General features: G+C 40.2%; 1 protein-coding gene across 1 annotated transcript in view; it reads left to right on the top strand.

The window, feature by feature from the left end:
- Positions 1–24,052, top strand: part of LOC105756816 (zinc finger protein 470) — a 97,797-nt gene that overhangs the window by 9,184 nt on the left and 64,561 nt on the right. The window contains exons 3-8 of the mRNA XM_012558588.2: positions 2,360–2,486; positions 4,136–4,231; positions 10,763–10,926; positions 12,425–12,524; positions 13,082–13,177; positions 13,581–16,063. Of these exons, the coding sequence (XP_012414042.2) occupies positions 2,360–2,486; positions 4,136–4,231; positions 10,763–10,926; positions 12,425–12,524; positions 13,082–13,177; positions 13,581–15,280 (2,283 nt within the window). The 3' untranslated portion in view covers positions 15,281–16,063. Of the gene's footprint in view, positions 1–2,359; positions 2,487–4,135; positions 4,232–10,762; positions 10,927–12,424; positions 12,525–13,081; positions 13,178–13,580 lie in introns of the transcript that reaches the window.

Raw genomic sequence — 24,052 nt, 5'->3', positions numbered from 1 at the left:
TTTCTCCCACAGAGTAGCTGGTGGGTTCTAACTGCAAATCTTTCAGTTAGCAGCTGAGTGCTTAACCACTGCACCACCAGGACTTCTTTGATTCAAGTATATACTTTGAAAATCCTGAGTCTGCTAGTCATTTAAATACACCTTCTTTTAGTCGCAGATTCCCAGGGTCAGAATATGACTAGAATGCATGTTTAAAATACATCGAATGTATGCAGCCATAAAGAGAAGTGAAGTTCTGATGCATACTACATCATGGATGAACCTTGAAAACATCATGCTGAGCAAAATAAGGCAGTCACAAGAGGACAAATACTATATGATCTCATTTATGAGAAATAAGGAAATATATAGAAACCAAAGATTATTACCAGGGATGGGGAGGGGGGAGGTGAGAGTTTTAGTTTTAGGGACATTGAGTTTATGTAATGGTGGTGGGACATTTTGGAAAAGGGTAGTGATAGTGGTGGCACAACTTGAAAAATGTAATCAGTGTCATTGAATTGTAAATGTGGAAGTTGTGTTGATGAATGTTTTGGTGTATATATTTTTACCACATCAAAAAAGTTTTTTTCTTTTTTAATTTAAAAACCTTATAAGGAGCCCTAGTGGCACAATGGTTAAGCACTCGGCTGCTAACCAAAAGACTGGTGGTTCAAACACACCCAGTGGCTCTGTGGAAGAAAGACCTGGCTGTCTACTCCCATAAAGCTTACAGCCTAGAAAACCCTATGGAGCAGTTCATCTCTGTCACATGGGGTCCCCATATCTCAGAATTGACTGAATAGCACCCAACAACAGCCGACAACCCCTACAGAGCACAGTTCTCTCTGACACGCATGGAGTCACCATGACTCGGAATCAACTCATGGCAATACTGGTTTACCAGAGCAGAAACTTTATTGACTATCTTCTTTCCAATAACATTTAACAAGACCATCAATTTAAAGAAAAAATTCTTAAAAAAATATATTGAATGTATCATAGGTGTGTGCTGAAATCATAAAATAAACTCTGCCAGCAGCCATACAGTACATGAGCTGCATCACTTGCCTCTCTTATCAGTAAATACTGTTCCTGCAGTGACCACAGCTGCTTCTTATGTGTTCACAATCACCTGGGATACCCGACAGCTTCTCTGGATGACACTTTGGTTCTTTTTTTTTTTTCTCTAGTGATAAAAATATACATAACAGAACATTGATCATCTCACCACTTCTACATGTACAATTTAGTAACTGATTACATTCTTTTTTTAATTTATCTTGGTGTTGAGAATATACACAGCTAAACATACGCCGATTCAACAGTTTCTGCATGTACCATTTAGTGACATTGTTTACATTCTTTGAGTTGTGCAACTATTCTCACCTTCTTTTTCTGAGTTGTTCTTCCCCTGTTAACAAATTCACTGCTCCCTAATGTTCCTATCTAATCTTTTGAGTTGCTGTTGTCAGTTTGATCCCTTATAGATAATTCTTAAAAGAGCACAACACTCAAGGCAGACATTCTTTATTCCAAAAAAAAAACAAACCAAACCTGTTGCCGCTGAGTTGATTCCAACTCATAGTGACCCTATAGGACAGGGTAGAACTGCCCCAAAGAGTTTCCAAGGAGCAGCTGGTGGATTCGAACTGCTGACCTTTTGGTTAGCAGCCAAATGCTTAGCCACTATTTGGTTTTAAGAAGACTTCAGTGGATATTTTTGGTTTAAGGTTTAAAGATTGTCTCAGGGCAGTAGTTTCAGGGGTTCGTCCAACCTTCATGATTCCAGGAAATCCCTTAGAATTTGTAATTCTGTTCTGCATTTTCCCGCTTTTGATCAGGATTCTTCTATAGACTTTTTGATCAAAATGTTCAGTAATGGATTACATTCTTTATGTTGTGTAACTATTCTCGCTATCCTTTCCAATCATTCCACCACCATTAATATAAACTTGCTGCCCCCTAAACAAAAGCTCCCCCATCCCCCTCCCTTCCACCCATGATAAAATCAACAAAACCCATTGTTGTTGAGTGGATTCCAACTCATAGCGATGCTGTAGGACAGAGTAGAACTGCCCTATAGCGTTTCCTAGGCTGTAATCTTTATGGGAGCAGATCACCAGTTCTTTCTCCCAGGTTTCCTCTGAAAGGACTTGAACCACCAACCTTTTGGTTAACAGCCAAGCTTGCTAACTGTTTGTGCCACCCAGGGACTCCATAATGAGGCCAGCTGTACAATAATTAACTGGCCGTCATACAGTGTTATTCCTTACGTATATTGTTTCTGATCCAAAGTGAAGACAAGATAACCCTTAGGCCCCGAGCCATGTGGGGACAGGAGCATTGGTTGAGCAAGAATATGTTTCTGTTGTTTCAGAGCTTAGTGATATTTGGCGATGTGTCCGTGGTTTTCTCCCAAGATGAGTGGGAATGGCTGAACCCTGCTCAGAGGAGCCTGTACCGGAATGTGATGTTGGAGAACTACAGGAACTTGGTCTCCCTGGGTAAGGCTGTTCCCCGCCCCATCCTCCACCTTTGCTGTAACTCAGAAGCCTTTCCCTCCTTATCCCCACATGGCCCTTCTTCCATCCAGCAAAGGGGACTACATCTCAAGTCAGAACAAACCCACCACATGACCACGACCTATTTCCTTTTATGTATTTCTGACTGTATGATTAATAGTTGACACAAGCCTAATATAAAATAATCAAAACTCAACAAAATTTGAATATAAGGCTTATTCTGAGCAGTTATTCTATATGCATATAAAAACCAAACTCATTGCCATCAAGTCGATTCCGACTCATAGCGACCCTATAGCTATAAGGAGACCATTTTGATTCCAGAAAAAGCAAATGGTTTGAAGAAGCTAGGAATAATGAGGTTTATGAAGAGAAGAGGAGGGAGAAATATTGAAGAGTACCCACTGGCTAATCTTAACATGATTGATTAAACCCTTCCTTCCCCCTTTTACTGAGATGAACTGACATCAGGTCATAAGATGGTCTCTGGCCCTCCACCCAGCCATATCTTTTGAAATTCAAATTCAGCAAGCTGGACTTCTGAATAGGAAAGAAAAGATTAGCAACTATGGGTGAAAGAAAAGCCACTGGCAGGATCAACCCTGGTTAGGAACTTCTTTACAGTGAATATTTGGTTTCTTGAATAAGAAAACCCCCAAATCAAAACAAGACGTCTGTTATGTCTGTTATTTTTTTCTTTGACACTAATTTCCAAACTGGAAAGTTCATGCATATTCCCTTTCCCTCTTCATCATTCTAACACCAGCCACCCATGTGGAACTCTCTCTCTGACCCTAACAACCCAGAGCTTAGTCTCCACAAATTAGGATTCTGTCCTTCCAGCCCCTGCCAAGTAAGCAAATGCCAGCCTCTCTGCTGGTTCTCACTGCCCTGGGTGGGTTCGATAATTCACTAGAATGACTCACAGAACTCATGGAAACTATTACTTGTATTTACAGTGACCCAACTGTTATAACCAGAAAGAATACAAGCAAAGAGATGCATCAGGCAAGGTCTGGGAGAGTTCCCGGCACAATGAGGCTTCCATTGCCCTCAGGGATATGCTGCACCTTCTCCCACATAGGGATGTTCTCACCGATCCAGAGGGGCCCAAAAAAGGAGCACTCCAAGGTCCTCGGTCCTCTAGTCTTTGGGACCTCAGTGAATATGACTGCATCAATCCCCCACCCCTCTTCCTGAAGTTGATTTGGGAGGTGTGGAGTCTGTGTACCCCCTACTTGCCTGGCTGTTTTAGAAAAGAAACCAAAAACCCAAACGCATTGCCATCAAGTCCATTCAGACTCATAGCGACCTTATAGGACAGAGTAGAACTGCCCTATAGGGTTTCCAAGGCTGTACTCTTTTTGGAAACAGATTGCCATATTTTTCTCCCACAGAGTGGCTAGTGGGTTCGAACCACCAACCTTTTGGTTAGCAGCCGAGTGCTTAACTACTACACCACCAGGGCTCCTTTAGAAAACAAAGAACACCTTAATTGCTTGGCTGTTTTCAGAAACCACAGTCAAAGGGCCAAACCAAGTTCTTTGTCCCACACTGATCCACTGTGCCACATGAGATTGCCATGAGTCATAGTCTACTTGACAGCAACCGTTTTTTAAAATTTTATTTAGGACTTTGCATTTCTAAGCCTGATATCATCTCCTTACTGGAACAAGGAAAAGAGCCCTGGATGGTGAAGAGAAAGATGACACGAGGCTGGGGTCCAGGTGAGTGTTGGAGAACTCGGTTGGGGAAAGCCACTGCAGGTCACAGCTCAGCCACCTCAGACACATAGTATCATCAACAGATTCTTCTTGAGCCCTCTGGGCCTGGAGAGAAAGTTAAGGCCCATTTACCATGGGCTTCCCAAATTTTCGTTCTCCCCTATCTCTTTTCTCCAACTTTGCTTCCCTTCCTTTTCTCTGCCCTGGGTCCCATTTTCTCCTAGCTTCTCTTCGCCTTTGTCATTCAGACTTGTATAATCATCTCTGTTCTTTAAAAAAGTCTTTTGCTGATTTTGATATACTTTGTGTTCTCTTAAGTCTTTAATTAAGGGACTGTTTCATGCGTTGACTTATTCTTAACTGATGTTAATTGAGTTACAGCTTTGAGCACGGCCACCGGGTCCTGGTTGGGTGATAAAATGAGTCTAAGCCATTAAAAAATTGACCATCCAATAAGGGATAGGGGAGATAAGACATATCTATACATATCCATAAAGGTTCCTAGGTGGTGCAAACGGTTTGTGCTCAGCTCCTAACTGAAAGGTTGGCGGTTCGCACCCACCTAGCAGTGTCGAGAAAGACGGGCTTGTCTGCTTCCTTAAAGATTACAGCCAAGAAAACCCTATGGAGCAGTCCTACTCTGTAACACATGGGGTCGCCATGAGTCAGGGTCAACTCAACAGCAACAGGTTTGATTTTTTTGGTTTTATACATGACCTAAAGGAGCCCTGGTGATGCAATGGTTAAGTGCTCAGCTGCTAACTGAAAGGTTGGCAGTTTGAACTCAGCAGTGGCTTCTTGAGAAAAAGACCTTGCAATCTGGTCCCATAAAGATTACAGCCAAGAAAACCCTATGGGACAGTTCTGCTCTAACAGTGAGGTCACCATGAGTCAGAACTAACTTGACAGCACCCAACAATAACAACAACGTACATGACTAAAATAGAAAATGCTGTTCTATATATAAATGTAAATAGAGATCAAGAAGAAGAAGAAAAATAATTTCCAGTTTCAAGCCAGGGAAGCAGGAACAAGACTAGAGCTGTTAAGAGAAACATTAAAACTAGAAGAAGAAAGAGATTGGTGGCTCAGGAGATGAGGTTGGGTTGGACCATGATAGATTTGGGGTTTGAGTGGACTTCCCAGTGAAAATAGGCGGTGTGCAGTTGGATTATGGGACAGGCTTCTGGAAGGCTGGAGCCTTGGATGTGGGCTTTTTACCTCCCCCCGCCACACCCTACAACATTCACAGCCATACAGTAACCGAGATCATCAATGTTGTGTACTGGCAGAAAGAGTGGAATGTGCTCAGTAAGGGGACGGCACAACAGAGGGGGAAGGAGCCCTGCTGGCACAACAGTTAAGTGCTCAGCTGCTAACTAAAAGATAGGTGGTTCACTAATGACTGCCCTGACAGGGAACACAACAGAGAATCCCTGACAGAGCAGGAGAAAAGTGAGGTGCAGAACTCAAATTCACGTAGAAAGACCTGGCTTAATGGTATGACTGAGACTAGAGAAGTCCTAGAAGATACGACCTCCGGACTCTTAACCTAGAACTAAAGCCATTCCCAAAGTTAAATCGACAAAGATTAGAGTGGACTGTAAAACATAAAATAATACTCATGAAGAGTGTGCTTCTTAGTTCAAGTAGATACACAAAACTAAATGGGCAGCTCCTGTCCAGAGGTGGGATGAGAAGGCAGAAAGGGATAGGAGCTGGTTGAACGGACACGGGAAATGCAGGGTGGAGGGGAGAGTATGCTGTCACATTATAGGGATAGCAACTAGGGTCACATACTAATATGTGTATAAATTTTTGTATAAGAAACTAACTTGAGCTGTAAAGTTAATTTAAAAAAAAAAAAAGGTGGTTCAAACTCACCAGCTGCTCCAAGGGAGAAAAGACCTGGCAATCTGCTTCCATAAAGATGACAGCTGAGGAAACCCTGTGGAGCAGTTCTACTCTGTCACGTGGGGTTGTTATGAGTTGGAATCAACTTGACAGCAAACAACAAGCTAGAGTTACTCATGCCAGTTCCTGCTACATGAAGCCACTGTTGACACAGCATAGTGATCCAGTAATATCAGTTACAAAATGCAAGGTGAGTACCTCTGTGTTTTCTCACTGAGGTGAAACCAGGAAGTCTAGTTTACAAAGTTAGACCAGCAGCATACCCTCATCATTCAGAGAGGTTTTTAACCTTTAGCTGTCGATGTTTCATATATCATATGAGATGAAAGAAGCACAGGTACAAGACTTCCTCCTCAGTGTTACACGGTACAAGAGCTAACTTAATACTCACAAACATTATGACAGTTGAAGGCATCTATTGTTAGTGTACTCTCAGGCTCTCATAGCCAAGAGGATAGTAACAGCTTCTTGTTGGGTGCTGCCGAGTCAGTTTTTCACTCATAGCGACCCCATGTGACAAAGTAGAACTGCCCCATAGTGCTTCCTAGGCTGTGATCTTTATGGGAGCAGACTGCCACATCTTTCTCCTGTGGAGCAGCTTTTGGGTTTGAACTGCTAACCTTTCTGTTAGCTGAGCGCTTAACTGTTTGGCTGTTGTGCCACCAGGGCTTCTTAGTAACAACTTAGTGAACCCAAAAATCAGTCGCCTTCCAGTCAGCCTGACTCATCGCGACCCCATGTGTGAGCTGGTCTTAAATATTCTTTGATGATGAAACTTCTTCATTCCGCACTTGCGACACAGGGAGATCAGGTAGAGCTGTGGAGCAACCAATAGGTTGCTTGATGTCATGCATCGTTCTCCCCTGTGGTTGTAATCTGACATTTTCTTTTTAAATAATATTTTATCGTGTTTAGGTTCCCATTCAACAATTTCTACAAAAGTTGTTCAATGACATTGGTTACATTCTTTGCAATGTACGAATGTTCTCATTATTTCCATTCTGGTTGTTCCATTTTCATTAATCTAGTTTCCCTGCCCCCTTACATTCTCATCTTTGTTTTAAAAATAATTGTTTACTGTTTGGGCCCGTATAAGTGATTTTTTTTTTAAAGGAGCACTGTACTTACAGATGATATTATTTTTTGAGCCAGTATGTTATTTAGCTAGAAGGTTACCTCAGGATTAGTTTCAGTGCAAGGTTTGAAGAGTATCTCAGGGCAGTAATCTTGGGGAGTCCTCCGAACTCAACCAGTCGAGTAGGTCTGATTTTTTGTTTGTTTTAGGATTTGAGGTTCTGTTCCACATTTTTCTCCCATTCTATCAGGGTCCATCTACTGTGGCCCTGATTAGAACAGTCAGTAATGGTATCCAGGCACCATCTAGTTCTTCTGGTCTCAGGGAAGATGAGGCTATAGGATGTGACTGATGTTTGGTGACAAAGGTTAACAGCCCTGCTCAGTCTCCATAAGGATTTATTTCCTGACCAAAAAAGTAGTTAAATTAGTTCCTTGCCAAAGGATTTTATTAGTATAATAGTTCTGCCTTACGAGTTTTGTGATCTCTGTACCCACCTCAGAGGTGTTGTTGTTGTTAGGTACCGCCGAGTCGATTTTGACTCATAGCAACCCTATGTGACAGAGTAGAACTGCCCCATAGGGTTTCCTAGGCTGTGATCTTTACAGGAGGAGATTACCAGGTCTTTCTCCTGCAGAGCTGCTGGGTGAGTTCACACCACCGACCTTTCTGTTACAAGCTAAGTGCTTAACTTTGTGCCACCAGAGTTCCTTATCTCAGAGGTAGGTAGCTAAAGCCAAATTTCAATGTATGAGAATAAAAATATGTATTTTTTGTGAGACAAATTACTGTGTGGTTATGAACAAGTGTGTGAAATCAGAAGCAGGAGCTTGTTCAGAAACAGACTTGAAAATTTTATCACTTACCATGGAATGGCACATACTTGTTTCAGATCTGGAATATCTCTACACACTCCGGAACCCAGCCAAATTTTACTTGTCAGGGTGAGGTTACTGCCAGCAGTTCAGGTTGTTGCTGTCATTAGTGGTCATCAAGTTGGCTCTGACTCGTGGTAACCTTATGTAGCAGAATAAAATGTTGACCTACTGATTTACTTCCGAAAAACCAGCCATTGAACACCTTATGGAACATAGTTCTACTCTGACAAATATGGGGGCGCCATGAGTCGGAGTTGGCTCAACACCAACTTGATCACAAACTGTAATGATCTTGCTCATTTATGTATTTACCTGTATATTAGTTTTCTCCCTGACTAGAAAGTAAGTTCCATGAGGAGACCACCTCTGTCTTGTTTACTACTGTCTTATGTAGGGCTAGTACTGTTGCTAATAAAACAAACCATACCCACTGCTGTCAAGTCAATTCCAACTCATGGCGATTCCCTGTGACAGAGTAGAATTGTGCTCCATAAGGTTTTCTTGGCTGTAATCTTTACGGAAGCAGGTTGCCAGGGCTTTCTTCTGTGGAGCCACTGGTGCGATCAAACTGCCAACCTTTAGATTAGTAGCTGAAAGCAAACTGTTTGCACCATACTATATCCCTCATGTACTACTACATTATATTTAACTATGTTTAGTTAGGGGGACTAATAAATATTTGTTAAACGAGTAAGTAAATAAAAGCGGGATCCTATTTGACTTCTCAGCACATATTTTAGGTATTTTTACAAACTTTGATGCAGGTTTTACTCCAGCAGGTGGCTGCGTTTCATAGTTTCTGATATGGATACGTGGTTATTCCCTTGTTAGGTTGTAGGTGAAGTTTCTGTCTCTCTATGGGTCTTTGTATCATTTTTCTGGGTTTCAAAGAGTGGAGTTAAGTGATTGAGTTCACTCTATCCTCTTTTCATTTCTGTGGACGTTTTAAAGCCAAGAATATAATGTTAGGCGGTACAGTCATATCTAATGCAAGCTCACTGAATATATCATATCATTTAGAATCTTCGCATCTGATTTTCCACTGAAGAGAAGCCCCTAGGGGTTTATGTCACAGTAACTTTTAGTCTTTTTTAAAATATCCGACCTTGCTAGAGATTCTGACCTGCCTTCTAATGAGGATTTGTCCTTACCACCACCGATCGCCTCTTTTATGTAAGCCTTAGGACTATAACCAGTGATCCATGCTACAACATGGATGAACCTAGAAAACATTATGCTGAGGGAAATCAGTCACAAACTGTAAATACTGTAAGATCCAAATTATATTAAATATCTAGAGTAGCTGAGTGTATAGAGACCAAAGTTTATTAGTGGTTACCAGGGGTGAGAGAGAGGGGAAAGGAGAGTTATTGCTTAAGGGGCACTGAGTTTCTGTTAAGAGTGAGGGAAAGATTTGAAAGTGAATAGTGGTGATGGTTGAACAACATGATGAACATAATTAATGTCACTGAACTGTACATGTGAAAAGTGTTGAAGTGGCAAATGTTACGTTTGTTGTTGTTAGGCGCTGTCAAGTCAGTTTTTGACTGTGTCCCATTGGGTTTTCTTGGCTGTAATTTTTACAGGAGCAGATTGCCAGATCTTTCTCCCTCGGAGCAGCTGGGTGGGTTCAAACTGCCAACCTTTCAGTTAGAGCTTAACTGTTTGCACCACCAGGGCTCCTTGTTACAGGTATATTTGCCACAAAAGGAACACTGATAATGATGGCAGATGTGGTTGGAGGGGAAAAAAGATTGAAAGCCACTGTTTCATACTCATATTGAATCTATTGCCAGAAGCTATGAAATTCTGAGGAGCTTATGTTAAAAATCTCACCTTGATAATCATGCTGTCATATTTTCTTCTTATTTAAGACAGTCTTTGCTTCATGTGGTTTAAAAGCATTTGAGTCCTTGTGAAAAAAACAACAAACTCATTGCCGTGGAGTTGATTCCAATCGTGGCGACCTCACATGTTACAAAGTAGGACTGCTCCATGGCTGTAGTCTTTACAGAAGCAGATCGCCAGGCCTTTCTTCTACAGTGCCACTGAGTGGGTTCGAACCTCCAACCTTTAAGTTAATAGTCGAGCACAAACCATCTGCACCACCCAGGGACCTGTTTGGGTCCTTGGCCCTCTTTAAATATTAGAAAGAGAACATTCTTCCCCACCTATGCACAGGCTCTTTCCTTGGTAATACCAGAGACTTTAGTTATATTTAAAACTGCCTTACCAGACACCTCGAGTCCAGCAGTTTATTACAAGTGTAAATCCCAGCAGACCTGCTAAGGTTTATTTTAGGAATGTAAGTAAGGTTTGTTGAATATTGCCTGCCATTTAAAAGAGGTTCAAAAGCTGTGAAATTTTTCGATGGTTTTAATTCATCTGGTTACACGTTAGAAGTTTTCTTTATCCTAATACATAATAAAAGAAGCCCTGATGGCACAACAGTTAAGTGCTCCACTGCTAACCGAAAGGTTGGCGGTTTGAACCTACCTGGCAGCTCCAGGGTAGAAAGACCTGGCAGTCTGCTTCCATAAAGATTACAGCCTAGAAAACCCTATGGGGCAATTCTACTCTGTCACATGGGATAGCCATGCGTTGGAATCGACTCCACAGCAATCAATAACAGCAACAAGAATACATAATAAAGGAATTTGCTTTCAGACTTGAAGCCTTTGCAGGAGACCAAGGAGTTACCTCCAAAGAAGGACTTTTGTGAAGAAAAGTTATCCCAGGCATTGATCATGGAGAGATTTACAAACTATAGCCTGGAGTGCTCCATATTAGAGGAAAACTGGGATTCCACTGCTCTGTTTGAGAAACAGCCGGTAAGTTGGGATAAATTTTAGGCAAGAGAATACCTTCTTCATAAAGATGCCCTTTATTGAGGAAAGAGACCATGACTCGTGCTACAATAAATATGGGAGAAGTTTCCATTGGAATACAATAGTTCTTACAAAATAGGTTGTTTCTTCAGAACAAAGAGTACATAATGTTGATACACATAAAAAAAGCACAATAAAATCAGTTGTAATGAATCACAAGCAAGTCTGTGCTGGTCAGAAACGTTTGACACATAATCAATGTCAGAAATCTGAGCAGAATTTCAACCCTTACTCTTCACCAAAAATTTCATACTGGAGAAAAACCCTGTGGGTGTGTTGAATGCATATTAAATGTGGGAAAACCTCCAGCCAACTTTAGAAAATTCATATGGTGTGTAATTTCATTGTCGTCTCCAAAGTTGCCACTTCTCCATGGCAGAAACTGTTTCTCCTATTTTTCTCTTTTTTTCCAAACATACAAGACATAACTAGGTCCAGTTTATGAGATGGATTGACACAGGGGCTGCAACAATGGGCTCAAGCATAACAACAATCATGAGGATGGTGCAGGACTGGGCAGTGTTTCGTTCTGTTGTACATAGGGTAACTATGAGTCGGAACCAACTCAGTGGCACTTAACAGCAACAACAGGCCCAGTTATTATGTGACTTGGATTACTTGAAAATATACACAGCAAAACCTGCTGCTATTCAACAGTTTCTAGACATAACGATCATTGAGACTGGTTACATTCTTCACATTGTGTCAACATTCTCTTTATTTTTCTTCTACTTCTTTCATTCCCCTTGATGTAAACTCTCTCCTCCCTTACTTTCTCATCTGTGCTTTGAAATAGATGATGTCCATTTGGTCTTATATAGATATTTTTTAAAAGAATGTGATATTCAAGGGTGATAGTCTTTACTTTTTGAGCTGAACTGTTAACTTAGTTTAAAGGTGACTTCAGGGGATAGTATCAGTTCAAGGCTTGAAGAGTAAATCAGTAGTCTCAGGGACTCCTCCAGTCTCAATGGGTCCAGTAGGTCAGGATTCTTCAAGAATTTGAGGTTCTGTTCTACATTTTTTTCCCTTTGTATCAGGATCCATCTGTTGTGTTCCTCATCAGAACATTCAGTAGTGGTAGCTGGTCACCATCTAGTTCTTTTGGTCTCAAGGTAGAGAAGGCAGTGATTCGTGGAGACAGTCCTGTAGTTCGGTTCCTTGTCTGCCTCTTAGGTTTCTTTCTTTCTCTTTTGTTCCAGATGAATAGAGACCAATAGTTGTATCTTAGATGGCTGCTCTTAAGCTTTTAAGATGCCAGACACTACTCACTGTACTGGGAGGACAACGTAAACTTTAAAACTTATATTATGTCAATTGACTGGATTGTCCTACAAGCTTAGTCGTGAGTCTTTGGCAGCATTTGAACATAGCCCATTCCCATAGAGCCATGTAGGTTCATGAGCATGATGTGATTGAGAATGTGTTTGTACCATTTCAGGGCTTGGTGACTGTCAGGGATGTGGCTGTAGACTTCTCCCAGCAGAAGAGTTTCTGTAAGACTGTGATGTGGGAGAACCATGGTGGCCTGGGGTCAGTAGGTAAGGACTTTCCTGCTCCCAAATCTGAATGTACCTTCAGGGACCCCCATTTTCCTACCTCATTTTTCAATTATGAGAGTGTGGGGGAGGGAGGAATGGGGGTTTTCTGAAGTGCTAGGCTCAATTTGTGCCCCTGACTTCCAAAATAAGAATTTGACATTTGTAGAGTTGAAAGTTGGTAACTGTGTTACGGAGTTCCTGGGTGGTGCAGATGGTTAACGTATTCAACTGCTAACCAAAAGATCAGAGGTTCAAGTCCACCCAGAAGTGCCTAAGAAGAAAGGCGCCTAGAAATTTACTTCCAAAAATCAGCCATTGAAAATCCTATGGAGCACACTTCTACTCTGACATATGTGATATCACCATGAGTCAGAGTTGACTCCGTGATAGCGTATACTGATTAACTTTGTTATGCTAGAAGCATCATCTTTTGTGTCTTTTAGATACTCCTCACCTTTTCTGCTTCCTGTAATATAACTTTTCTAAAACACAGAAACTGTTTTTCAATTTGGAATGCTAATGATATGACCAAATGTCATCTCTTTTCATATATACAGGATGTAGTGTTTCTAAGCCAGATTTGGTCTCCTTACTGGAGCAAGGTACAGAGCCCTGGATGGTGAAAAGAGAGTTGACAGGAGGCCTGTTCTCAGGTGAGTGCAGGAGAATGTGGTGTGGAAAAGCCGTGCAGGTTTAAGCTAAACTTTTTTCAGAGGTTGACTCCTCACTAATGTATACAATAGACAGCTCTTACCAAGTCCTCCAGGTCTGGAGAGAAATTTGAAGTCTCTTAGTCTGGGCTTCCAAAACTATTCCCTTCTTTGCCCCCTTCTCTCTAATGATAACTCACCTCCCCTAGGTTTTTGTATGAATCTTCACAGTCTGGGATCTTCTTACATACATTGTAGACAGCATGTCTGATTGTAATAACTTTTAGAGCTGCATTATGTATGTGGTATTTATTAGTATTTTAATTCACCAACTTTCATTTTAGATGATGATTCATTCATTCTAGCACATGGAAAAGGAAATATTTGTTTTCTTGATATTTTTCAGGCCAGCAATCTGTATGTGAGACCCAGAAATTCTTTCCAAAGCTGGACACATATGATGAAATGGTGGACAGAATTTCAGACACTAACCTTGAGTGTTCCATTTTCAGAGAAAAGTGGGATTCTGATGGCTTGTTTGAAAGGAAGCTGGTAGGTCAGGAGACAAAATTCCGGCAAGGGATCATCACTCACAACAAAACCCTCTCTAAGGAAAGAGACCAGACATATACCAAATCTGGAAGATGGTTCTATTTGGACAATTCAGAAGAGAAGGTTCACAATCGTGATTTGGTTAAGAAAGGTTTCCCGAAAAACTCAGTGGTGGTAAAACACACAGGAATCTATGTAGGAAAAAAACTCTTCATATGTAATGAATGTAAGAAAACTTTTACCCAGAGCTCATCCCTTACAGTTCATCAGAGAATTCATACTGGAGAGAAACCCTATAAATGTAATGAATGTGGGAAAGCCTTCAGTGATGGTTCATCCTTTGCACGACATCAGAGGTGTCACACCGGCAATAAGCCCTATGAATGTGTTGAATGTGGGAAAGCTTTCATACAGAACACATCCCTTATCCGCCACTGGAGGTACTATCATACTGGGGAGAAACCCTTTGATTGCACTGATTGTGGGAAAGCCTTCAGTGATCACATAGGGCTTAGTCAGCATAGAAGGATTCATACTGGAGAGAAACCTTACAAATGTGATGTATGTGACAAATCCTTTAGGTATGGCTCATCGCTTACGGTGCATCAAAGGATTCATACTGGAGAAAAACCATACGAGTGTGATGTTTGTAGGAAAGCCTTCAGCCATCATGCATCGCTCACTCAACATCAGAGAGTGCATTCTGGAGAAAAGCCTTTTAAGTGTAAAGAATGTGGGAAAGCTTTTAGGCAGAATATACACCTTGCTAGCCATTTGAGGATTCACACTGGAGAGAAGCCCTTTGAATGTGGAGAATGTGGGAAATCCTTCAGCATCAGCTCACAGCTTGCTACCCACCAGAGAATTCATACTGGAGAGAAGCCCTATGAATGTAAAGTGTGTAGTAAAGCCTTCACCCAGAAGGCTCATCTTGCCCAGCATCAAAAAACCCACACAGGAGAGAAACCCTATGAGTGTAAGGAATGCGGCAAAGCCTTCAGCCAGACCACGCACCTTATTCAACATCAGAGGGTTCATACTGGAGAGAAGCCCTATAAGTGTATTGAATGTGGGAAGGCCTTTGGTGACAACTCATCCTGTACTCAACATCAGAGACTTCATACTGGCCAAAGACCTTATGAATGTATTGAGTGTGGGAAGGCATTCAAGACAAAGTCATCTCTGATTTGTCATTGCAGAAGTCACACTGGAGAGAAACCTTATGAATGCAGTGCATGTGGCAAAGCCTTTAGCCATCGTCAATCCCTTAGTGTCCATCAGAGAATTCATTCTGGAAAGAAACCATATGAGTGTAAGGAATGCAGGAAAACCTTCATCCAAATCGGACACTTAAATCAACACAAAAGAGTTCATACTGGAGAGAGATCCTATAACTACAAGAGAAGTAGGAAAGTTTTTAGGCAGACTGTACCCTTTGCTCATCATCAGAGAATGCATACTGGAGAGTCATCAGCAAGCCCCTCTTTACCTCCCTCATCAAGTCCTGTGGACCTATTTCCCAAATATCTATGGAATCCATCCTCACTGTCATAATCATAGTCTCAAGACATCATTTCACCTAGACCACACCAATAGTTTAAAAACTGATGTATCTGCCCTTTTTGGTTTGTTTTATTTTTCTCTTATATAAGCTTATTCTTCACTTTGCAGTCCAAGTGATTTTTTTGTAATTCTTTGACTCACGTAAAACTTGTGTTGAAATCATTTAAATTGGTTAATCCATACGATGTGCTTAGCACAGTGTCTGGGCCTTGCTAAGTGTTCAACAATGTTAGCTGTTTTAGAAACATTATTTTTGGACATTGAAGAGTTACCATAGTCTGCTCTGAATAAAAATGATGCATAGAACAAGGCTAGGAGAACCCAGATTTTAGAGCAGGAACAGGAGTTCTTGAGGTGGATTGATGAAGTTTAGCCTATGTGGGTTTTAAACTTGATTGCATGATGTTGAGTTAGTATTGTGGCTTTGTATCTGAATTCAGTGAACATAAGGTGATGTGACCTGTTGTTGAGAAAATTCAACTTTACTATATATCTGACGACAGTCTTAGAAAGTGCCTGGATGACATGGATGAGTGGGGCACCTGGAACAAAAGAACTAAGCCAATCAGAAAAATGCAAGGTTTATGTGCATAGAGTTAAAACTACTGGCATGTTACTCAAAAATTTAAAAAGAATGGAATCCAATCTATTTAAAGTTACATGGGTTTATAACTGAATTCTATTAAACTTTCAAGCAATCATTAAAGGTAAACAGATCTAGAGTTGGGGTCAGCAAACTATGACTTGTGGCCAAATTTCCACTGCCTGTTTTTGTATGGGAGTCCCTGGATGGTACAGTTAATGTACTTGGCTGCTAACTGAAAGGTTGGAGGTTCACATCCATCCATAGTCACCTTGGAAGGCCTGGCAATATAATTTTGAAAAATCAGCCACTGAAAACCCTGCGGAACACAGTTCTACTCTGACATACATGGGGTCACCCTGAGTTGGAATTGAAGCAGCTGGTTGATTTTTTGTATGGCCTGTCAGCTAAGAATAATTTTTACATTTTTAAATAGTTGATTAAAGTGAAAAGAAGAATATTTTATGACATGAAAATTATATGAGATTCAAGTTTCATTGTTCCTAAATCAAGTTTTATTGGAACATAGCCACACATTTGTTTACATATTGTCTATGGCCGTTTTCCAAAGGCTACAACAGCAAAGTTGAGTAGTTGCAATGGAGACTGTATGGCCCACGAAACCAATAGTATTTATGTCTGGCCCTTTATGGAAAATGTTTGCCAATCCCTGCAGTAGAGCAGAGGTCAGCAAACTACAGCCCATAGGCCATATCCAATCTGATTCCTGTTTTTGTAAATAAAGTTTTATTGGACTACAGCCACGTTCCTTTACGTGTTGACTCTGGCTACTTTCATGGTACAGTGGCAGAGTAGAGTAGTTGTGACAGAGGCCATATGGCCTACAAAGCCTCAAATATTTACTATCCTTTTACAGAAAAAGTTTGCTGACCACTTTTATAGAGCAGAGAAAAATATTGAAGAAGTTCTAATTCTTTCTATGAAGGTATTACAACTCTGACATCTAAAACAAGAAAGCAAACTGTAAAGCAATTTATTGAATGTAGATGAAAGGAAATTATTAAACTATTGGAAAATAGAAAATATGTGAAAGGGTTTTTCTAGAAAAAAGACTCAGTGCTATTAAAATGTTTGTAAATTGTAATCCAAACAGAATCCCAGTAGGGATCTGTTTACCTTGACCATTTTATTTGAAACAACATAAGGAAGGGTAATTAGGCAAGAATAGCAAGATTTTTGAACTACAGTTCTTTGCATGTGAGATTTTGGTATCTAATAAAACTGGTCTTTCAATATTGGGGAACTGATACTTTGAGAATTGGTTATCCACCTCTCCATAAAAAAAGATGCATACTTCAGAGATTACACAGCAACATAATAAAATTTTATTTAACATCTCTATGAAATAATTAAATGTTAGAGGCAAACATAGAAAAGAGGAAGGCTTTATTAAGCAGGGCATGGAATCCTAAAAATCCATAAAGGAAGAGAATAAGTTGGCCTGTGTAAAAATTTCAATTTCTGCATAGTGAAAGGCACCAAAAAGTGTTAAAACACAATTGATAGAAAACGTGTAACTATACAATAACGTCAGTTACAAAGAAAGTGCTGTTAGATATACAAAGCAGTGGGAAAAATTAGAATACAACAGGCATTGCCCAATTGAAGAATTCAAATATATAAAGAAAATTTGTGAAGTTCTTAACCTTACTAATCAGAAAAATGCAAATTAATTTCTCTTGGTTCTTGGTTTAAAATCTAAAATTCGGATAATATCCAGGACTGTTATCATCTGGGAAAACAGGTATTTGTTCACCATTAGCAGTGTAAATTTGTCTCCTACCTTTTTGGATATCAATGTGGTATGGCCTGTCAACATTACAAATATGCATTCCTTTTGATACAGTAATTCCAGATCTAGGAATTTTATCCCATTGAAATAGAGTAAATAACACTTATTGCAGAATTGTTTTAATTGCAACAAATAGGATTTCAGTGTCCTGTCAAGCTGCTTGATTAAATTGTAGTTATGCAATACTGTGTTATGCAGTTAGTAGAAAGAGGTTATGTTGTATGTCTAATTCCATGGAGAGTTGTCCACAATATATTAAATGAAATATGTGATTTGCAGAACATTATGTATAAACTGATCTGGTAGTCGTAGAGTCAAAATTAATATTGAATATAAAATCATGCGCTGCTTAACGTCCACGATGTTTTGTGAAATAGGACGTTATGTGATTTGAACATTGTGTGAACACTGTATTATATACAGGCAATCCCTGGATTACTAACGAGTTCTGTTCCTAAGTCTGGCTTTAAGTCGCACTTGTACGTAAGTCTGAACAATTAGGTACAGTTTGTATCTAATGTCAGTTAGTCAAATGTTTATCTTAGTATGTAGTATATAGTGTACCTTTCTATGCATAAAAAAACTTGTAGATACACTAAAACATCTTTAACATAGTAATAATAATGTTTTGATGGGCACCACAAAGTAGCCTCCATTATTACTAACCATTGTATGTGCCTCGAATTTTTAACCTAATAGGCTTTATGGGGGTTGGGACCACCAACATATATGTGGTTGTTGCCCAAATTGTCGTTAGGCGGCACATGACTGTATATGTATTTTATATGTAGAAATCTGTTTTTGTCTTTAACAGGTACACTTAGCTCTTTCTGGGCACTTTCCCTTTCCTTTTTTTCATTCTGTGTTTTCCTGGTGAGCTGCCAGTCACACTTGGGCCCAGTTGAGCTGTCAGATTTTTCATTCTTTGTCATTTGATTAGAGATAAGGGTATAGGAGCAGGGACAATATTCAGCTTTATGAACCAGTGTGACCATAATGGATGGTTTCTTTCAGTCAGGGTCCATTTCGATTGGTTGGGGCCCTTATTGTACCAGCTGATAAACATCTGGACTATCACTCCAGGACAGTAGTAGTTGGAATTGAATTATTCTTTGGCAACAAACCCTTTCTGTTCCTCTGCCTATCACTGATCCATTTAAATGGTTCCTGTTTTCTTACATCCGAGTTTTCCTCAGGTCTTTAAGTCTGTGAGCTACCTGGTGTTCTTCCAATATTTAGCTTCTAATTTGAAACTATAGTCAGGTTCTTTTGTTCTCAAACAAACAAATCTAGTCAATACAGAAATTTTACTAGAGAATGGTTATCAGGCCACAGAGAAGCAGAGTATTAAGAATTGATTATTAAGTGAAGTAGATCAAAAGGTAAACTCTTAATCATATTTTGTACTAGGGAAGGCTATTCATGGTATAGCAGAATCATAAACCCATAGCATATGTGGTAGATGGCTCTTACCACAAATTAATTGAGAGGTGATGAGGAATGCTAGGTTCAAAAGTCTGCTTCTTGTTAATGAACTCGGATAATTAAAAGTAAAAGGCCATTTGAAATTCTGGCCATAAGAAAGCAAAATCAGGACCTTATTGTGACTTGTGTTCAAAAGAATCTCTTGCTGCTTCTAATCATGGAGCTGCAATTGCTGAAAACCAAATGCAACAGGTCCAATGAGTTGCTGAGCTATGATGCTTATTGAATTCCCAACCTTGCCACTAAAATGAAATTGAAGTCATTATTTCCAGAAGATTTGAATCCAGGTTATTGGATTGGGGCTATCAGCAAGGATTCAAAGATCTTAGAAAACTTTGACTTCGCCTCTCAAACTATGAGAAACCTCCCTACTAATTGTCCCTTGTGACAGAAAATGCCTAATTTGCTCTACTAGCCCCACCATTATTGCTTGGCTGGTAACCAAAATCTGAATTGAATGTGACCCAGAGGTAGAAATACTGAAAGATAAGAGATTAATTTCATCCAGAAATATTTAATATCTTCCAATAATTATACCATCAAAATCTAGGGGACATTTTTGGAAATTATTTTGAGGGCTAGAAGTTACTTTGCATGTTATATGAGGACTTGGAAGAATTCAATAGATTATAATGCTGGATTGGATCCTTTTCTCCCATGCCCGTCACTCATCTTTTGCAAGTTCCCCTAATGTCCCGGTAGCCTTTCCATTTCTTTGACATGACAGAAGAACCAGCATCTTCAAAAATTTCTTTATGGCTACTCCTTTAGGTACTGGGAGTTGAGAGAGTGATTGCATTTGGAGAGGGTATCTGATTTCTGTAGTAAACTGGCATGTGTGGTAGCGGAATTATAGGGCAACAGTTAACCATACAAAGAAAATGAGAATGGTCATAATAAACTCTGAACTCCAGGAACTTTCTGATATGCTGATATTTGCACTGTATTTAGTAATAGATCCCGAGGGCTGAAATCCCACTAAGGTCTTGTGTTAATTAAGAACACTCCATGGCACGGCACCCGAGTCCTGCATTGACTTGAGTCAATGGAAAGGGGACTGAGTACTCTTGAATGACTGTAATTTAAATCACTGAACAGTTCCAGTAGAATTCCTAAAGGACCTGCATTTATGCAGAGTGAGGGCTTATGATAGAATTCTTATCCATGTGTCGCTTACAGCAGGTTCAGTGAGGCAAAAAACCCAAACTGGTTATTTTCCCAGGTCCTGGGTATGCATGTGTTAAGATCTATGACTGATGAGATGCTCATCAAAAATTTATGCTTCCTCTTCTGTTGTCTGGAATTGATTCTGGTATGTGGCTGCCCAGCCACAAACTACATCCAGTTGTGGCTATTAGACTAATTTTTTTCAATGGGGTGTGAATAGAAGTGACGTGTGTCGCTTGGGGCCAGTTATTCAAAAGAGGACATACTGTCCAGCTGCAAGAAGAACAATTGCAATCGTATGGGACGGCAAATCAGCAAGATGGAAGAACTCTAAGTCCCTACACCAATATTTGGAGGAAAGCCTGCAGTCACCCAGGATCTTCAGCAATGGATTTTTATGTGAGTGAGAAATAAACTTCTATTGTGTTAAGATAATGACTTTCGGGTTTTAATTGTAGTAGCTGCTAGTGTAATCCTAATCAATATGGTGCTTTTGACTACTGATAGAATCCCTAACTCACAAAGTCATGGAGTAAGAGCTGTGATGGTATGTTATCTATTGTTGTGTAACAAAGTACCCCAAAACTTAGTGGCTTAAAACAAATATTTATTATCTCACAGTTTCTTTGGGTAAGGAATCCAGACATGGTTTACCTGGGTGCCTCTGGCTCAGGGTCTCTCGCAAGGTTGCCATTAAAGGTGTTGGCAGGTGCTGCAGTCATGTGAAGGCCTTACTGGGGAAGAATCAGCTTTTGAGCTCACAAATATAAGTGTTGACAAGCTTCAGGTCTGATTTTTGACTGGAGGTGTCAGTTTATTTCCATGTGGGACTCTATAGGATGGCTCACAACATGGCAACTGGCTTCCCTGAATGAGAGGAAGAACGGGCCCAAGATGGAAACCGAGGTATTTGTGTAACCTAATATCAGAAGTGACATCCCATTATCTTTACCCTATTCAGTTCATTAGAAGTGAGTCAATGTTCCAGCCCACTTTCAAGGGGAGGAGATTACACAAGCGTGTGAATACAAGGAAGGTGGAGCTCATGGGAGACATCTTAGAGGCTGCCTACCATAGTCTAAGGAGCCCTGGTAGTGTATTGGTTAAGTGCTCGACTGTTAACAGAAAGGTCAGCAGTGAGAATCCACAAGCCGCTCCTTGGAAGGATGTGGCAGTCTGCTTCCGTAAAGATTAGAGCCTTGGAAACCCTATGTATGGGGCATTTCTACTCTGTCCTATAGGATTGCTATGAATCAGAATCGATTCAATGGCACACAGCAACATAACAGTCTGCCGTTTGGCCCCCAGTGATTCATGTTCCTTCAACATTTGTCTCCTCCACACACTCACCTCCTCCCAAAGCCCCATCCAAAGTCTCATCTCATTACACCATCAGCTCAAAATGAAGAATCTTGTCATCTAAATCAGGTCTAGGTGATAATGAGTCTCCTCTGGTACAGTTTCTCAAGTGCATTTCCCCTCAATCTGTTGCCAGTTGCCATTGAATCAACTCCTGGTGATCCCATGTATGTCAGAATAGAACTGTGCTTCATAGGGTTTTCAATAGCTGACTTTTGGAAGTAGATTGCCAGGCCTTTCCTCCAAGATGCCTCTGGGTGGACTTGAACCTCCAGCCTTTTGATTAGCAGCTGAGTGTTTTAACCACTTCTGATGAACTAATTTCTCAAAAATTTCGTGCACCTCTTGTGAATATTATTTGGGATCACTCCATTGGACAAAAGCCACGACCATAAATCTCTTTGAGATATGCTTCTTAAAGGCCCTATTGTTTGATTAAGAGCATCTGTGAGGGTCACCATTAATCTCTTTAAGGAACATTTGTGTGATGAAATAGTAGTCTGAGGCACCACCTTTTATCTTTCTGAGGTTTTAACAAAAGGTTGCATAGTAATACCCCTACTATCTCTAGACCAGTTTAGTAGAAGTCCCTGGATTTGATCTTTGCTTGGAAACCATCTCATCATTTCTTCATTTTGTCATCTACAAGGGCTGAGCATTTTCAAACCTATCAAGTCCTGACTCTAACAGTTCATTCCTCATTTTATCTCTTCCATGTTTCCATAAGCAACAAGATAGACAGCATCTTCAATACTTTGCTTGAAAATCTCCTTAGCTACATCACCCCATGTTACTTTCCACATTAACTGCAAATAATAGGGTTACTAAACTTTCTGCCACTATAAAAAGAATCTCCTTTCCTCTAGTTTTTAATAAGATTTTTTTGTATCCTTTAAGTTTTCCCCAGCAATAAAAAGTCCAAAATTTCTGGCCAATCACTTATCCATGCAGGTATTAGAAAGAATCCAAGCATCCCAGCTAAGGCTAAAAGAACTGAATAAAGACATCATCTGCTGCCTACCTCAGAGGAGACAGAGTTTGGAGTTTTAGTTCAAGAAAGTTAACTGCCTACTAAAACAAAAATAAAATTCAGTATTCTTCTTAGAAACAAAACAGTCTCTACAGTGTATTAGTCACAAAATTTAGGATACAATGAAAATTATTAGATACATGAAGAAACAGGAAAATATAAGCCATACTCAAGAGAAAAAGAAACCTGGAAATAACCTAGATATTGGAATTAGCAAACAAGAGTGTTAAAACAGCTATTATAACTATTCTCAAGGATATAGAGTGGATGTTACTAATGAATAAGCAGATCAGAAATGTCAGCAATGAATAAAAACTATTTAGAAATTCTAAAACAGAAATACAATACTTGAAATAAAAATTCACTGGACATGTTAAACAGCAAATTACAGGTGGCAGAAGAATCAGTGGACTTGAAAATAAATCAGGAGGAATAATTTGAAACAGAAAAAAGAATTGAAAGAAAATGAACAGTGCTTCAGTGACTTGTGTAATGACATCAAAAGGACTAACACACATGTAATTGGAGTTCCAAAAGGAAAAGGACAGATAAGAAAATCTACTTGACTAATGTCCAGAAATTTCCAAAATTTGGTGAAAGATAATATATCTTCACATCCAAGAATGCCATAAAACTCCAACAGGATAAATACAAACAAAACTACACCTAGGCACATTGTTGATGCATGCAAAAACTGGACAATGAGTAAAGAAGACCAAAGAAGAATTGATGCTTTTGAGTTATGGTGTTGGCAAAGAATGTTGAATATAGCACAGTGTCTTAGGTTGGGTTCTGTATAAAAACAAAACCAGTAAAGAGTATAAATATATATGGAGAGAGATTTATATCAAGGAAATAGCTCACGCAATTGTAGAGGCTAAAATTTCCCAAGTCCACAGATAAGGGTAGAGGCCTCTCCCAGTTCACGTAGCCACAGAAGCTGGTGAACCCAAGGTTGGCAGGTCGGAAAGGGGCTCCTGCTCACAAGCTATGAAGCTCAGTGAATTCCAAGATCAGCAGACAAGACCGCAAGGTTTCTCCTGATTCACGTAGCTGCAGAGGCTGGCGAACCCAAGGTCGGCAGGTCGGGGAACTGGACTCTTGCTTGCAGGCTGAGAAGTTCAACGAATTCCAAGATCAACAGGTAAGCTGCTAGCTCAAGTCCCACGAAATGCAGGTGAGACAATAAGAGGCAGCTGCTGAGTCTGGAACAAGCCAAAAACCTTGGCAAGGCAAGCAGGCAGAATGTAACTGGCAGAAGGCAGAGAGATGAAACTGAGAGGGCGGTGAGATGCCACAGGCCCCACCTCTGCCTGTACCGCTCAG

The sequence above is a fragment of the Trichechus manatus genome, unplaced genomic scaffold (genome assembly GCF_000243295.1).
Source record: "Trichechus manatus latirostris isolate Lorelei unplaced genomic scaffold, TriManLat1.0 scaffold00176, whole genome shotgun sequence".
In the NCBI taxonomy this organism is placed as follows: Eukaryota; Metazoa; Chordata; class Mammalia; order Sirenia; family Trichechidae; genus Trichechus; species Trichechus manatus.
This window is presented reverse-complemented; position numbering and strand designations above follow the sequence as displayed.